Genomic DNA, 16,689 nt, shown 5'->3' with positions numbered 1-16,689 from the left:
CCTCTAAGAAGATTCTGATGCATACTAAAGTTAGAGATCTACTCCTCTAACCAGATCTTAACTTGATAGCTTTACATTATTAGTAGCCATTAGATGGTTTTTCAAAGATATTCTTTGTTACTTAAGATTAATCAACAGAGAGCACTGTAGTAATTGTTAGGAGGATATTTTATTAAACCTACATAGTTGAATAGCAAGCATGTAAATATTAATACAAATTATGGTCTGATAATAAATGTCTATAAAAGTAAGTAAATGTGATTTTTCACAATTATCATGAATATAAGAAATTTCTACCCATTTACATGTAGCTGCTATGTGTCCTGTACTTATTTAAACATGATTGCTGGTTCCAAAAAAAGTAAGGTCCTTTTTTTCTGTGAAGTTAAAAATGGAACTCAATTTTATTGACAAGTTCCCTACCTATTGAATCATTGTTTATGACACTCTTTTTTTGCAACTTGAGCAGTCTTTGGAAGCATCTTTCTGACTTAAATGTTATCTTCAAAGTGTCAAGGGTAGAAAAAATAAGATCACAGTAGGTAAGCAATTTCCCATAGGAGATTGAATTTTTATAGTTTAGAAAGTATTTAGAAATTAAAGATAAAATGTCTTATTTACAGGGAATAGCTAAATCTAATTAAACATCATTATTTTAGATACTACTAGTTTAGAAAAGCTTATATCAGAAGTAGAAATATAAATTTCTACTATTGCTCATGGAAAAAAAATAATTTAATAATGAAATTAATGTATGAGAAAGTAGAAACATTAAGAAAATTAAGAAAAATGGTTTTAAAGTTTTAATGACATTCTTTTTTCCATTGATTATGAATAATCTTATCTAATAAAGAGGGAATATGCTAATTGACCCTCACACTGTCACAAAGATTAAGAAGCCTTTATTCATATATTAATAAGTACTGACTAACAGTACTGTGCTGGGACCTGGCAACACATGGAGAGAAACTTATGATCTTAGCATTCAGGGAAGTTACATTATAGTTAGTAAATAGAAAGAATTCTAATAATAAGAGATTATGCTAATTGACTTCTCTGCCTCAAAGATGTCGGTGCCCACAGCCAATAAGGAGGGAGTTTGCTAATTGACTTCCTCACCCTCTTGCTGTTTGCCTGCCTCTGGAGTCCCCCAGTCCCTTCAGCCCCCCAGCCACCCAGGGCCAGCCCAAGGCAAAGGAAAGCCTTGGATGGTGGCTGTCCAGTGAACCCCCGAGGTGCAGGCAATCCTCAAATATCAGCTGCCCAGGGCTGGCCCAAGGCGCATGTAAGCCTCGGGTAGTGGCTACCCAGCCACCCATGGCACCCGAGGCTCTTGTTACCAGAGCAGGCTAAGGCTTGTGCTGCCAGCAGTGGCTGCAACAGAGGTGTGATGGGGCGTCGCCTTCCCCTGATCACTGAGATGCCTCCCGCCCTTAACGGCTCCCAGACCATGAGAGGGGGCAGGCCAGGCTAAGATACCCCACCCTCCAGTACATGAATTTATATGCACCGGGCCTCTAGTCCTATCTAATAAAAGAATAATATGCAAATTACCATCACTCTGCTACACCCACAACCACTCCCACCAGCCAATCAGGAGTGAATATGCAAATTAACCAACCAAGATGGCTGCAGCCAAGGAGCAAGCAGGAGTCTTGTCTCTGCGTAAGGCTACAAAGTTTTAATTATAGAAGATAAATAAATTCCAGATCCCGGGGCCTCCACTTGGGTCACCAGGAGGCATGGCCAGCCTGAAAACCACCACAGGCCCCTCGCCATGCCCACCCCATGCCCCAAGGGAACCCCCACCCTGATCCAAGATACTCTTCAGGGTAAACCAGCTGGACCCAACCCATGCACCAGGCCTCTATCCTATCTAATAAAAGAATAATATGCAGCCGAAACTAGTTTGGCTCAGTGGTAGAGTGTCGGTCTGAGAACTGAAAGGTCCCAGGTTCGATTCCGGTCAAGGGCATGTACATTGGTTGTGGGCACATCCCCAGTAGGGATGTGCAAGAGGCAGCTGGTCGATGTTTCTCTCTCATGGACGTTTTTAGCTCTCTAACTCTCTCCCTTCCTCTCTGTAAAAAATCAATAAAATATATTTAAATAAAATATATTTTAAAAATTTATTTTAAAAATATATGCAAACATCACTCCAACACACAAACTGACCATCACTCCATCACTCCTCATGTGGTCAAAGATGGCTGCCCCCATGTGGACACAAGATGGCCACCACAAGATGGCCAGCAGGGGAGGGAAGATTGGAGGGGCCAGGCCTGCAAGGGAGGGCAGTTGGGGCCGATCAAGCCTGCAGGGGAGGGCAGTTAAGGTGATCAGGCCAGCAGAGGAGGGAAGTTTGGGGCGACTGGTCCTGCAGGGAAGGACAGTTGGGGAGGACCCAGGCCTGCAGGGGAGAGCAGTTGGGAGGGACCAGGTCTGCAGGGGAGGGGCAGTTAGGGGCAAACAGGCTGGCAGGGAAGCAGTTATGAATCAATCAGGTGGCAGGGGAGTGGTTATCAGATAATCAGGCTGGCAAGCAGAAGCAGGTAGGGGCAATCAAGGAAGGCAGGCAGGTGAGCAGTTGGGAGGCAGCAGTCCTGGATTGTGAGAGGGGTCCCACATTGGAGAGGGCGCAGGCTGAGCTGAGGGACACACACACCCATGCACAAATTTTGTGCATTTGGCCTCTAGTCTAGGGGTGTCGAACTCAATCGGAGAAGGGGCCAAAATCTAAAATCCAGCCTAAATCGCGGGCCGAATGGTTTACTGAACAGTCATAAACTGTCATTGTGATGGAAACGCAGCGGAGTGCAGTGATGACAGCGCGGTGCGGGCCACATTGCAAGGCCTGGCGGGACGGATTTGGCTCGCGGGCCTTGTGTTTGACACATGTGCTCTAGTCTATTAATAATGAATGATATCTATTTGGATAAGAAAGGCACATATAATCTTCATTATCTATTGCATACTAGTATGTATGATTGAAAGGTTAAAGTTACATGTGAAATTATTCTATCATTTGTATTTTTAAAGAATTTAGATCACTTTTTCCTGTTTTATTCTCTTGCTCTTTTCCTTCTAATTGTGCTTTCACCAGCTCGTGCCCTTATACTTCTTCCAATTTCCACTTCTTGTTCCTTTAGACTCTACTATTTCAGTGTTCTGTTTCCTGCCCTTCACTTATCAATATCTAAGATTTAGATTCTTGCTCTCCCTTCCCTTTTTCTTCATGTTTGGTTCTCAACCACTGTTTCTAGGTTTGGTTTCTGTTTTTTTGTATTACTCCTTTTCTCTAACTGATAAGATCAAAACTGCAAGGATATAAGGCAAATTGGAAAATAGAAGCATAGAGAGAATTGACATGTATTCAATACCTACTTTGTGATAGGTAATTTACTTATTCTCATTAAATGTAGATATATATATTATATCCATTTTATTTATAAGTACAGTAAAGCTCAGAAAAGTTAAACATTTTATTGTAATGCACAGAACAATTAAGTGATAAAGCCAAGTTTCAAATGTATATTGCTTCATGTATTCATTAATTTTTTTATTCAACAAAAATTTATTGAATACACATAGTATATGTTGGTTATTCTGCTAGGTGCTGCGATATATCTAGCCCTTATTCTGATCGACCTTAGCTATGTAGTGGTACTGTCTGATCTCACAGATGGTGATTTTATGCTATACTAAACAGCTTAAGAGGAAAAAGTAAAAGGAAATAAAAGGTTTTGATGTTTCATGGAAAAGATGTATTTGACATAAATGTAAGAAAGATCATATTTGTGCATTACTTAGGGAGAACTCTATTGAAAAGTTGGTTTTTGTCTAGTCCTTGAGAGTCTGATAATCTCCCCATCACCACTGTGAACACCAGTGCCTTTTAGTGACATCACCACAGTATATAATTTCCTTTTCTGTTCTAAAATATACAAGAATTGTGTCTATAAACCCAAATTCTCTAGAAAGTCTTCAGAAAGAATTAACTGTCCTCCCTAAATTATGTCTGGAAAAAGATGAAGACCTTTGTATAAAAAAAACATTAATCTATCCATTTATTTATTAATACACCAAAAATAATTAAGACGGTTTATTCAAACACATATAACACAACTTTTGACAAGATAAATGTGAAAAAAAATAGGGCAAGGAACAGTAAGATGCAATTAGATTGTGTTCAGGAAGCATACTAAGACAGTATCCACAGCCCTTACCTGTTTGGCTCAGTGGATAGAGGGTCTGCAGACTCAAGGGTCCCAGGTTCCATTCCAGTCAAGGGTATTTACCTTGGTTACAGGAACATACCCAGTGGGGGATGTGCAGGAGGCAGCTGATTGATGTTTCTAACTCTCTGTCCCTCTCCCTTCCTCTCTGCAAAAAATCAATAAAATATATTTTTAAAAATAAAAAAGTATCCACAAATTTGCCTCTGTTCTAAAAGATAACACAAGCATCATAATTTAAAAACAAACTGTTAGCACAGAAAAAGACCCATTCTTACTTGTGACACTTAAGAGGAAATTTCTCTATAGATTCTCTTAAAGAGAATCACAATGCAATGTAGTGAACAATGACTTCAGATACTGTCTGATGTATGAGTTGCACTGAGCCATTTCATTTTGCATGTCACAAAAGAAAAGTCCAGTAAAACAATTCTTTGAAAGGTGAGATGAAGCAATCGAGGTAAACCACTGTGATCTGACCAAATTCAATTGCATATTTTAAAAGTATGTAGAAAATTTAATGAATTGCATATTTTTAGGTGATTCTCAAATATAATTTGACAATTGAGATTTTTATGTGCCTGGTGACAAGTGAGTTTACACAAACTCTTGTAAGTTTGTTTTCATTAATGAAATATCATTGCATAGAATACATCCTAGTACATAGATGTTTAATAACTATTGTGGAGATGGATAAATGTTCTGTTTTAAAGTATTTGTTTAAATGAAAGACTTCTCAGTTACATGTTGATATTTTTCCCTTATCTTTAAATAAACTATGCTACTGTACTTTAGAATACATCATCATAACATGGCAATAATGTTTATTCTCAAGAAACTTCAAAATCATACCAGATTTTGAATTTGGAAAACAAAAGATAAATCCTGATAATGCTAGCTTGACAATTTTTAGATATGCATTTAAATGAAAGTAATTAACTTTTAAATTTAGGAATTTAAGAATTTCCTTTCTCCTATCTCTGGTCCTCTATTTTTAAAGCACAATTTATTGAAAAGTTATTTTGGTATATTAGTTTCTTTTAAAATGTCTGCCATTGTATCGAATTATGCTGGGATTCTAGAAGACCAGTTGTCCTTAATTCTCTATAGTTATAAGGGGTTAACTAACTAACAATTCATTTTAAAAGTAGACTGACTTTTCTCTATATTACTCCATAATTTACTTTTTATTTCACTTGCATTTTTCTTATTTATTGGAACACTTTGTTTAGCAATTTTCACTTTTGTATTGCCCCCCAAGTATTGTAATTAGGCATTAATTAAATCATATATTTCACTCTTATATCTTTATCATCACAGAATAATATATACCGATTTTGATTTAGCTTTAGAAAATGAAATTTTCCTATCTCCTTCATTAGCTTATTCCAAGCTTAAGCACATTTGTCTTAAAAATGTTCTATCTTAAAACTTTTGCTATATAAAGACTATCACTTTTATTATTTTTAAAATAGATGGTAATTCATATTGAAGATATGGAACCTAGAGGTTTTATTTCTACCCAATAAATGGGAAAAGTTGACAGGTGACTTCTTGACTTCCTTTTAATTATATCATAAAATTATAGAGCTAGGAGAGATACAAAATGATCATAGAGTTTCAGGGAAATACTAATTATTTTAAAAGTAACTTAGACAAAAAATAAATTTACCCAAATTTCTTACCCTTAGAAATTTATTGAGCCCTAATAGCAATCTGGGACTTCCTTTTAAAATTTAGGTTATTAGGCAAGATAAGACTTTTATCAAATACTTCTGAATTGTCACAGATAAGAAAGGTCCGCTAATATAAAAGTTCCCTGGATGTCTTGGTTCTCGACTTTTATTTAATGGTCCCAAAGAACTGAGTCTTGCTGCCTTAAACAAAAAAACAAAACAACAACAACAACAAAAAGTCTGGAACTACAAAGGGTGGTTTAGAAAAAGCATGGTTTATACTTACTTTGAAGTTAATTATTCTACTCTGCATTCCTTATTTTTGGCTAATTTTACTCAGTCTGCTATTTAATCTTTAATTACAGGCCACAAAAGAAGTAATAGAACGGGAAGCACCAGGGATGGCCCTGGCAATGCTGATGGGATCACTTAATGTTACACCTCTGGGCATGCTCTCTAGGTAAGAAAGTCACCAAAATGTTGCAAATAAAATTAATTCCATACTTTTTAGCACTACACTAGACTGATAAACCCAAAAAAACTTGAGTTATAACACTTAAGTTTGCCCCATTTTTTCCCCTAGAATTAAATCTTAGTATCCTGTCCAGTCAGATGTCAGACATTAGTTTCAAGTTTTTTCTTTTGACATATTTAAAGTTTTAAAAATTATTATGTTACTGCTAAAAGTTGTCAATCCTAACACAGAGAAAAACCCAGTTTATTAAGATGTAAAATTATTCTTTTTTGTGATTATTTACAATCTTTAATTAATATTCATTAATTGTCATCAAATACTAATTTGACAAAACTAAGCAGTAGAATTTCTAAAATTAAGTTCTCACAAGTTAGTAACTTCTATTCCAATTTGTAATTAGATCTATTGATATCTGATGAAAAAAAGCTCAATTAATAGTAGATTATTACTACGTTAAATTAGTATATTTAAAACTATGGTTTTGTTGACATAGATATTGACTTCCATCTCAATCTAATAGTTTAGTTATTTATTTGTTACTATTTTAGCAACTCTTAGATTAAAATCTCCTTTAACAGCATATAACATCATTTAAGTTAAAGACAAAAGTGTAAATTAGTGAGAATCTGTTGATTTAATTGTTTGATTAAATAGACAGTTGATCTCAGAGCAACCTAAAAATGCACAGCAACTTTATAATATAAGCATTTCATAATCTTTATTTATAGCCATTTATTTATCGTATGTGCAATATGAATATATAAATAAATATATGCTTAGAATATGAGTTCTAATGTCCTTTCTTTTATTTGGACTAAGTTTATATCCCATGAAAAGAAGCCACTTGAAAAATAACTAAAAGGAAATGTGAATGGGTCATTAGATACAGTATTCCCTTTACTATCACAAGTATTATATGGTAATATTTTTAGTAAGAGCAAAAATAGAATTAAAGTAGAATGATAGAGATTTTAAACTTAAAAGACCATGCTGATCTTTAAAGAACTTATAGTAATTCTTTTATTCTGTTGGAGATTTTTTTAGCCTTTACTTATATTACTGTAGATATGAGGTCAAGAGTCACATTTGGGGCCTTAATATATGAATTAAGTGTAGTTATCTTTGAGCATAAAATAACTCCTGACATACAAAAAATATAGTTAAAGAATTAAACTCCATCTCTTGTTAATCCTTATAATGAAGAGGTAATTTGCAAATTAACCCTCATGCCCTCACAAGATGGCTACCTATGACCAGGACAGCAGGAGATTAGTGAGGGACGACCAAACAACTCAACAGCTGGCTGAATGGGGCGACCAGGCTAGTGGGGGCCCATGAGGGGAACCAGGCCAACAGTGGGGGCAATTGGGGGCGACCAGCCAGCGGGGGGGGGGGGGAGCAGTTGTGGGCAACCAGGCTGACGGGGGGCAGTTAGGGGCAACAAGGCTGGCTGGGGGAGGAGGGGACTGTTAGGGGCAATCAGGTAGACAGGCAGGTAAACGGTTAGGAGCCAGAAGTCCAGGATTGTGAGAGGGATGTCTGACTGCTGGTTTAGGCCTGATCCCCAGGATATCGGAATATCCCATGAGGGGTCCCGGACTGGAGAAAGTGTAGGCTGAGCTGAGGGGCCCCCTTCCCCCAGGCACAAATTTTCTGCACTGGGCCTCTAGTTCTTTTATAATAAAAAGCTAGAGTCCCAGTGCATGAAATTTATGCATTGGGTGAGGGGAGGTCCCTTAGCCCAACCTGTGCCCTCTAGCAGTCCAGGAGCCCTCTGGGGATGTCCTACTGCCTTGGAGGTGAGAGAGGCTCCCCGCCACCTCTGCTTTGCTCACCAGCCATGAACCTAGCTCAGGGCTTCTGGCTGAGCGGCACTCAGCCACCATCAGGGGGCAGTTCTTGCATTGAGCATCTGCTCCCTGGTGGTCAGTGCATGTCATAGAGACCCAGCATTCTGCTGTTTGGTCAATTTGCATATTATATAGGATTTTTATTATATAGGATTCTAGTTTGGCAAGCATAATAATACTGTATTTGACAGGCCCCATAGTAACCATTAGGGATACTAAGAATAGAAAAAAATATATAAGGCCTTGTCCTTAATGATCCCGCAGTTAACCTGGAGAACTTGTTCTTCACAACTGTTAAGGTAATCCTTAAAATTGACTAGATTTTTTTATCTAGTATAGAAACATTACTCTTTGTCTTACTGAAATATTTTTCTGGATTAATTCCTTTTCCACCTTTTGAATCCACATAATTACTGAGCACTGGACTGCTGAGTAAGTGGAAAATTAATCAACAGGAGCTGATTCTAAGTACCCTGTATAAAGTCATCATCTTTATGCTGAAGACTTTGAAAATGAAAAATTATACATATCAGGATAACAGATTCTTCTGACTTTTCTTCCTGTTCATTGCCTACTAAACTGAAAGTTTTCACAGATTTGAAACAGTTAATAGTGTACATGAGTGGAAAAGGAAATTGTAGAATATTTCCATGAATGTTCTTTTTGGTGCTTTTTAAAGCCTTTTTTTTTTTAATTCCTATTTTTAAAACAGCCATGATTAGATTTATGCTTCCTTTTGATAGCATTTTTACCTTGTATGTGCTCTGGACTTTGCACATACTTCTATTATAATACATCCTATATTGTAATTATTTACTTTCTTGTCTGTATTACCTAATTTGTATAAAACGCTCAAGAACAGTAGCTTTGTCTTATTAATTTTTACATCCTCATCCTGTAAAACAACTTTTAACACATAGTAAGTACTCAAAAAATGTTTATTGTTAAGGTTGTTTTATTAATAAATCAATACATCCTAATTCTAATAGAATTTTTTTTTCAAGATAATCTATCAAGTTGGTGTCTTGCATTTCTGTTTTTATCTCTAGAGAGCAGAATTAAATAAAAATACCTTTCAAAATCACCACATCTGTTCCAAAGTATTTTTCTCTGTTTGGCTACTTAATATACTGTAGATTTTCTGTACAAATAAGTTGTAAGATAGTATCAAGTATTAGTTAAGACTATCATCTCTGAAGGCAAATGGCTGGCTTGGGTTCTATTCAGGCTCTACTACTTACTAGCTACTTAACATCTGTTTTATTTTATTTTCTGTATAATGAGGATGTTAATAGTACCAGTCTTCTTGAATTAAGTGAGTGAGTCCATGTAAAGTACTAAAACAACAACTGATTACTAAGTCTTATTTAAGTATTAATCATTGTTGTTTTTATTGGTTGGGTGTTCTATTATAGTTCTTAAACAAGTCTGTTGGAAACAACTTCTAATAGCTTTCTTTCATCTGAAAATGCCTTTATCTTACCTGCGTTCCTGATGGATATTGTCACTAGATGTAGAATTCTGAATTGATAGCTCTTTTCTTTTAGCACATAAAAAATAGTTGCTCTGTTTCCTGGCTCCATGATTCCTAACCAAACTTAAGTGATAAGGAAAGTTATAACAATAAATGCTTACATTTAAAAAAAAGAAAGTCTCAAAACAACTATCTAACATTATAGCTTAGGGAACTAGAGAAAGAAGAATGAACAAAACTCCAAACTAGAAGATAAAAGAAAATAATAAAGATTAAAGCAGAAATAAATAAAATAGCAACTAGGAAAAGCAATACAGGAAAATTAACTAAACCAAATATTATTTATTTAAAAAGATCAACAAAATTGGTTAATCTAGATGAAATGGACAAATTTCTACAAACACAAAGCCTAGTAGATTGAATCACAGTGGAATAGAAAGTCCAAATAGGTGTGTAACTAGTAAGAAGATTGAATCAGTAATCAAAAACCTACCTACAAATAAACGGCTTCTCTAATAAGTCTACCAAACTTTTAAAAAAATGGATACCAATCCTCAAACTCTTCAAAAAAGTTGAAGAGAAGGGAACATTTCTAATTAATTCTATGAGGACAGCGCTACCCTATACCAAGGAAAGACAAAAAACTGTAAGAAAACAACTGACCAATATTCCTTATTGACATTGATGCAAAAATATTCAACAATATATTAGCAAACCAAATTAAGCAGCATATTGAAAGAATTATGCACCATGATGAAGTGGGATTTATATCTAGAATGCAAGAATAGTTCTTCATACAAACAAACAAAAAAAATCAATATACCACAGTAACAAAGTAAAGGATTAAAAAAACTGAATATCTCAGTTGATACAGAAAAATTATTTGACAAAATTTAGCATGCATTCATGGTAATGACATTTAATCTGAAATAGCAGTAAACTATCTTAACACAATAAAGGCCTTATATTAAAAAACACACAGCTGATATCATACTCATTGGTACTGATATAATACTCAGTGGTGAAAGACTGAATGCTCTTTCTCTAAAATAAGAACAAGATCAAATTGCCAATTTTTGCCACTTAAAAAAAAAATGCTATTGGAAGTTGTAGCTAGAGCATTAGGCAAAAATTAATTAATTTTGCCAAATTGAGAAGGAAGAAGTGAATTTATTCCTGTTTGACTTAATCTTCTATGTAAAAAAAAAAACACCTAAAGATTACACATACACACACACACACACACACACACACACACACACACCTATTAGAACTAAGAATTATATCCAGGCAAGTTTAAGATACATAATAAACATGCAAAAGGAAAGTATGTTTGTATACATTAACAATGAATAATGCAAAAGGAAATTATAAAAACAATTTCATTAACAATAGCATTTAAGAGAATAAAATTCTTAGTCATTATCTTGATCAAGGAGGTGAAAGATTTGTACACTGAAAACTACCAAACATTGCTGAAAGAAATGAAAGACCTAATTAAATGGAAATCCATCCCAGGTTTATGGATTAGAAAATTTAATTATTAAAATGCCATTACTACCCAAGTAATCTACAGATGTAATACAGACCTATCAAAATACATATAGCAACATCCTTTTGCAGAAATAGAAAATTTTATTTTAAATTTTATATAAAAATTTTAAGGGACCTCAAATAGCTAAAACAATATTGAAAAAGAACAATAAAGTAGGACTCTCTCTCCCTGGTATCAAAATTATTTAAAAAGCTACAATAATTAAAACGGTGGTGTTGGCATTAAGGCAGACTTTTGAGATCAATGGAATAGAATCAGACCTGGCTATGTGGCTCAGTTAGTTAAGCAGTGTCCCATGCACCAAAAGGTTACTGGTTTGATTCTCAGTCAGGATATGTGCCCAGGTTGTAGGTGTGATCCCCAGTAAAGACATGCAGGAGCTAGCCAATCAATGTTTCTCTCACATTGATGCTTTTCTCTCTCCCTCTTCTTTCCCTCTCTCTAATGTCAATAAAAACATATTTTTTAAAAGAAGATTTAAAAAAAAAAAAAAAAAAAAAAAAAAGAAAGAAAGAAAGAATAGAGAGGCCAGTTATTTTTGAGAAAGGAACCAAGAGAATTCAATGTGTGCTGAAACCGGTTTGGCTCAGTGGATAGAGCGTCGGCCTGCAGACTGAAAGATCCCAGGTTCGATTCTGATCAAGTACCTTGGTTGCGGGCACATCCCTAATAGCGGGTGTGCAAGAGGCAGCTGATCGATGATTCTCTCTCATCCATGTTTCTAACTCTCTATTCCTCTCCCTTCCTCTCCGTTAAAAAAAAAAAAAAAAAAAAAAAAAAAAAAAAAAACAATTCAATGTGGAAAAAATAATCTTCTGCAAATGGTGTTAGGGAAATTGAATATCCACATGAAAAGTATGAAGATGAGAATTCCTTCTTTTTTATGGCAGCATAGTATTCCATTGTGTAGATGTACCATAGTTTTTGGATCCACTCATCTGCTGAGGGACACCTAGGCTGTTTCCAAATTCTGGCTATTGTAGATTGTGCTGCTATGAACATAGGGGTGCATATATCCTTTCTGATTGGTATTTCTAGTTTCTTGGGATATATTCCTAGGAGTGGGATTACTGGGTCAAATGGGAGTTCCATTTTCAGTTTTTTGAGGAAATAAGCCAATCAATGAAAGAGAAACACCATGACCCCACTCATTTGTGGATAATAAAGATCATTATAAACTGATGAACCAAAAGATAGATATAGAGACAGTAAAGCAACAAGCAGATTGTCAAATTACAGTGGGGAGGGGAGGAGGATCTGGGGGAGATAATAGATCAACCGAAGGACTTGTATACATGCATATAAGTACAACCAATGGACATAAAACTCTGGGGAGGGAGGGGATGTCTGGGTGGGAGGGAGGGGGGCAAAAAAAATCAATAAAATATGTAAAAATAAATAAATAAATAAATAAATAAATAAATAAATGATTTTAAAAAAAAGAAAAAAGAAAAAAAAAAGAAAAGTATGAAGATGGACCTATACCCTATACCATCTCTATAATAAAGACCCAGGCTGTAATACTGTTGCCACCTACACTTGACTAGACCACAAGTCAGTGCTTGGTTGCTACGCAGCCTGACTGCTTGGGCTTCATGCTCGGTGCCCTAGCACTGACTGCTGAGTAGGCTGTGAATCAAGGCCAGAGAGAGGCCTGAAGAGAGAAGCAGGGACTGATCTGTTGCCTCTGTGGCAGCTTTTGACCAGCACTTGCCTCTCTCTTTTTCTCCCAGTCTGGCCAGCAGCCCTTCCAACATCTCTCCAGGACTCCACCTGGGCTGCTGATTAGCCCCACCTTCCTAATCAGGCCCTGTTGATAGGCCTAGAGATGCTAACTGGCATATTAACCGACCAATCAGAACCAAATCTGGGTGAAGTGTGAGGAGCCAATGGCTGCCTAGGAGGCGGAGCTTTGACTCTGGCATAGAAACTGACCAATCAGAACCAAATCTGAAGGCTTAGAGGTGTTTCTGTCTAGGGAGAGGGTTAGATCCCGAGGCCAGCTCCAGCAACTCCAGTAATGGCCTTCGCAAATCTAAGAAAGTGCTCATCAGTGACAGCCTGGACCCTTGCTGCCGGAAGATCCTGGAGAAGCAGGTGGTGGAGAAACAGGTGGTCAAGAAGCAGAACCTGAGCAAAGAGGAGCTGATAGCCGAGCTATAAGACTGTGAAGGCCTTATCCTCTGCTCGGCCACCAAGGTGACCAAAGATGTCATCAACACAGCAGAGAAGCTCCAGGTTAATGGCAGGGCTGGCGCTGGCATGGAAAGCATGGATCTGGAGGTCGCCATGAGGAAGAGCATCCTGGTCATGAACACTCCCAATGGGAACAGTCTTACTGCTGCAGAGCTCACCTGCGGGATGATCATGTGTCTGGCCAAGCAGATTCCCCAGGTAATGGCTTTGATGAAGGATGGCAAATGGGACCGAAAGAAGTTCATGGGAACCAAGTTAAATGGAAAGACCTTGGGAATTCTTGGCTTGGAGAGGATTGGGAGAGAGGTGGCTGTCTGGATGCAGTCCTTCGAGATGAAGACTCTAGGGCACGACCCCATCATCTCATCAGAGGTCTTGGACTCCATTGGCATTTAGCAGCTGCCCCTGGAGGAGATCTGGCCCCTTTGTGACTTCATCACTGTGCACACCCCTCTGCTGCCCTCCACAACAGGCCTGTTGAAGGACAGTACCTTTACCCTGTGCAAGAAGGACGTGCGCGTGGTGAACTGCACCCGTGGAGAGATCGTGTACAAGGGCACCCTGCTCTGGGCCCTGCCGGGCAGTGCACAGGCACAGCACTGGACTTGTTCACGGAGGAGCTGCCTCGGGACCACACCTTGCTGGACCACAAGAACATCATCAGCTTCCCCAACCTGGGCGCCAGCACTAAGGAGGCCCAGAGCCACTGTGGGGAGGAGATCTCTGTCTAGTTTGTGGACATGGTGAAGGGGAGAGCTTTCATGGGGGTTATGAATGCCCAGGCCCTTTCCAGCATCTTCTCTCTGCACACCAAACCTTGGATCAGTCTGGCAGAAGCTCTGAGGACTCTGATGCAAGCCTGGGCAGGGTCCCCCAAAAAGGATCATCCAGGTGGTAACACAGGGCTTATCCCTGAAGAATGCTGGGAGCTGCCTGTGCGCCACAGTTATTGTCGGCCTTCTCAAATATGCTTCTAATAACGTGAATGTGAAATTAGTGAACACCAAGATTCTGGTGAAGGAGGCTGGCCTTAATGTAACCACCTCCCATAACCCACACTGGGCCAGGAGAGCAAAGATGTGGGGTAGGCCACCTGAGCATGGCCCTAGCAGGTACCCCCTACCAGGCTGTAGGCTTTGTTCAGGGCACCACACCTATCTTGCAGGCACTCAGCACAGCTGCCTTCACACCAGAGTGCCTCTCCTCAGAGGTCTGCCCCTGCTCCTGTTCCAGGCTCAGCCCTCCAACTCTGCCATACTACCTACCATGATTGGACTCCTGGCAGAGGCAAGCGTGCAGCTGCTGTCCTACCAGATCTCAGTGGTGTCTTAAGGGGAGACCTGGCACATCATGGGCATCTCCTCCCTGCTGCCCAGCCTGGATGCCTGGAAGCAGCATGTGACCCAGGCCTTTCAGTTTCATTTCTGACCTTGGGGCTCACCAGGACCAGCCTTGGGGGCTTTGTGATCAACATTGAGAGGCCACATTCCTGGGACTGACACCACTTATGGGGTCTGACTCCTGTAATAACCACTTAATAAACAGCCTACCCCCTCCAAACTACCCCCTCCCCCAAAAACAAGGACCAAATCTGGGTCAACTGTGAGGAGCCAATGGCTGCCTTGGAGGTGGAGCTTTTGACACTGACTGGCATAGAAACCGACCAATCAGGACCAAATTGGCTGGCAGAGGAGGGCAGTTGAGGGCAAGATTAAGCCAGCAGGGGAGTGCAGTTGGGGCCAACCAGGCTGGCAAGTGGAGGGAACTTAGGGACAAGATCAGGAGGGCAGTTGGGGGTGAGATCAGGCCTACAGGATAGGGCAGTTGGGGAGAGATCAGGCCAGCAGGGAGGGCAGTTGGGGGTGAGAGCAGGCCGGCAAGGGATGAATATTGGGGCCGAGATCAAGCTGTCAGTGGAGGGAGTTTGGGGCAATCAGGCAGGCAGGCAGAGGGTTTAGGGGCAATCATGCAGGCAGAGGCAGTTAGAGGCAATCAGGCAGGCAGTCAGGTGAGCAGTTAGGAGCAAGCGATCCCAGATTGTGAGAGGGATATGCAATTGGAGAGGTTGCAGGCTGAGCTGAGGGATTTCCCCCCTCTGTATATGAATTTCGTACATCAGGCCACTAGAATATTAATTAACTTTAAAAGAATCAAAGACCTAAACGTAAGAGTTAAAACTATAAAACTTATGAAAGAAAAGTTCAGGGGAAAACTTGATGACATTAGATTTTGCAGTGCTTTCTTGAATATAATATCAAAAGTAATAAAATAAAATATAGATGAGTTGGACTTAGTCAACATTAAAAACTTTGTGCCTCAAAACACACTAACAACAAAATAAAATGGCAACCACACAATGGTTAAACAAAAACAAAAACATTTGCAAGTCATATATCTGATAAGGGTTTAATATCCAGAATATGGAAATAACTCCAACTCAAAAACAAAACAAACACCCCCAATTTAAAAATGGGCAGAGGACTTGAAAAGGTATTTCTCCAAAGAAGATATACAAATGTTCAATAAGCACATGAAAAGATACTCAATATCAGTAATCAATATTAGTAATCATTAGCAAATCCAAGCTACAATATCACTTCACACCTATTAGGAAAGCTGTTATCAAAAACAGACAAACAGAAATTCAAGCATTGGTGAGGATGTAGGGAAATTAGAACCCTTGTACATTGTTGGCGGGAATGTAAAATGGTGTAGCTGTTGTTTAAAATAGTATGGCCACTACTCAAAAATTTAAACATAGAATTATCATATTACCCAGCAATTCCACATCTGGGTATATGCCCAAAATAACTGAAAGCAGAGACTGGAACAGATACTTATATACCAATGTTTATAGTGTTATTCACAACAGCCAAAAGGTAGATGCAACTCATATGTCCATTTATGAATGGATGAATGGATAAACAAAATGTGTTATATACAGTACATACATTGGAATTTAAGTTAGCCTTAAAAATGAATGAATTTCTGATACATTATACGACATGGATGACCTTAGAGATATGCTAAGTAAAGTAAACTAGACAAAAGGACAAATATTATATGATTCCACTTATATGAAGTCAAATACATAGATATAGAACAGTTATTACCCAGGGTGGGAAGGGTGAAACATGGAGTTATTGTTTATTGGACAGTTTCAGTACAGAACGATGACAAAGTTCTGGAGGTATATAGTGATGGTTACACAGCAGGGTGAATGTACTT

The 16,689-nt window shown here is 38.3% G+C and overlaps 1 protein-coding gene and 1 pseudogene across 13 annotated transcripts in view; both read left to right on the top strand.

Annotated features, from left to right (window-relative positions):
• Nucleotides 1-16,689, top strand: part of GPHN (gephyrin) — a 355,412-nt gene that overhangs the window by 156,199 nt on the left and 182,524 nt on the right. For all 13 annotated transcript variants that reach the window (XM_036434071.2, XM_045579636.1, XM_036434065.2 and 10 more), the window contains one exon: nt 6,277-6,371. In XM_036434071.2, coding sequence (XP_036289964.1) covers nt 6,277-6,371 — 95 coding nt within the window. The remainder of the gene's footprint in view (nt 1-6,276; nt 6,372-16,689) is intronic.
• LOC118716579 lies at nt 13,286-15,021 on the top strand (annotated as a pseudogene).

Source organism: Pipistrellus kuhlii, unplaced genomic scaffold, assembly GCF_014108245.1.
Source record: "Pipistrellus kuhlii isolate mPipKuh1 unplaced genomic scaffold, mPipKuh1.p scaffold_m20_p_1, whole genome shotgun sequence".
NCBI classification, from domain to species: Eukaryota; Metazoa; Chordata; class Mammalia; order Chiroptera; family Vespertilionidae; genus Pipistrellus; species Pipistrellus kuhlii.
This window is presented reverse-complemented; position numbering and strand designations above follow the sequence as displayed.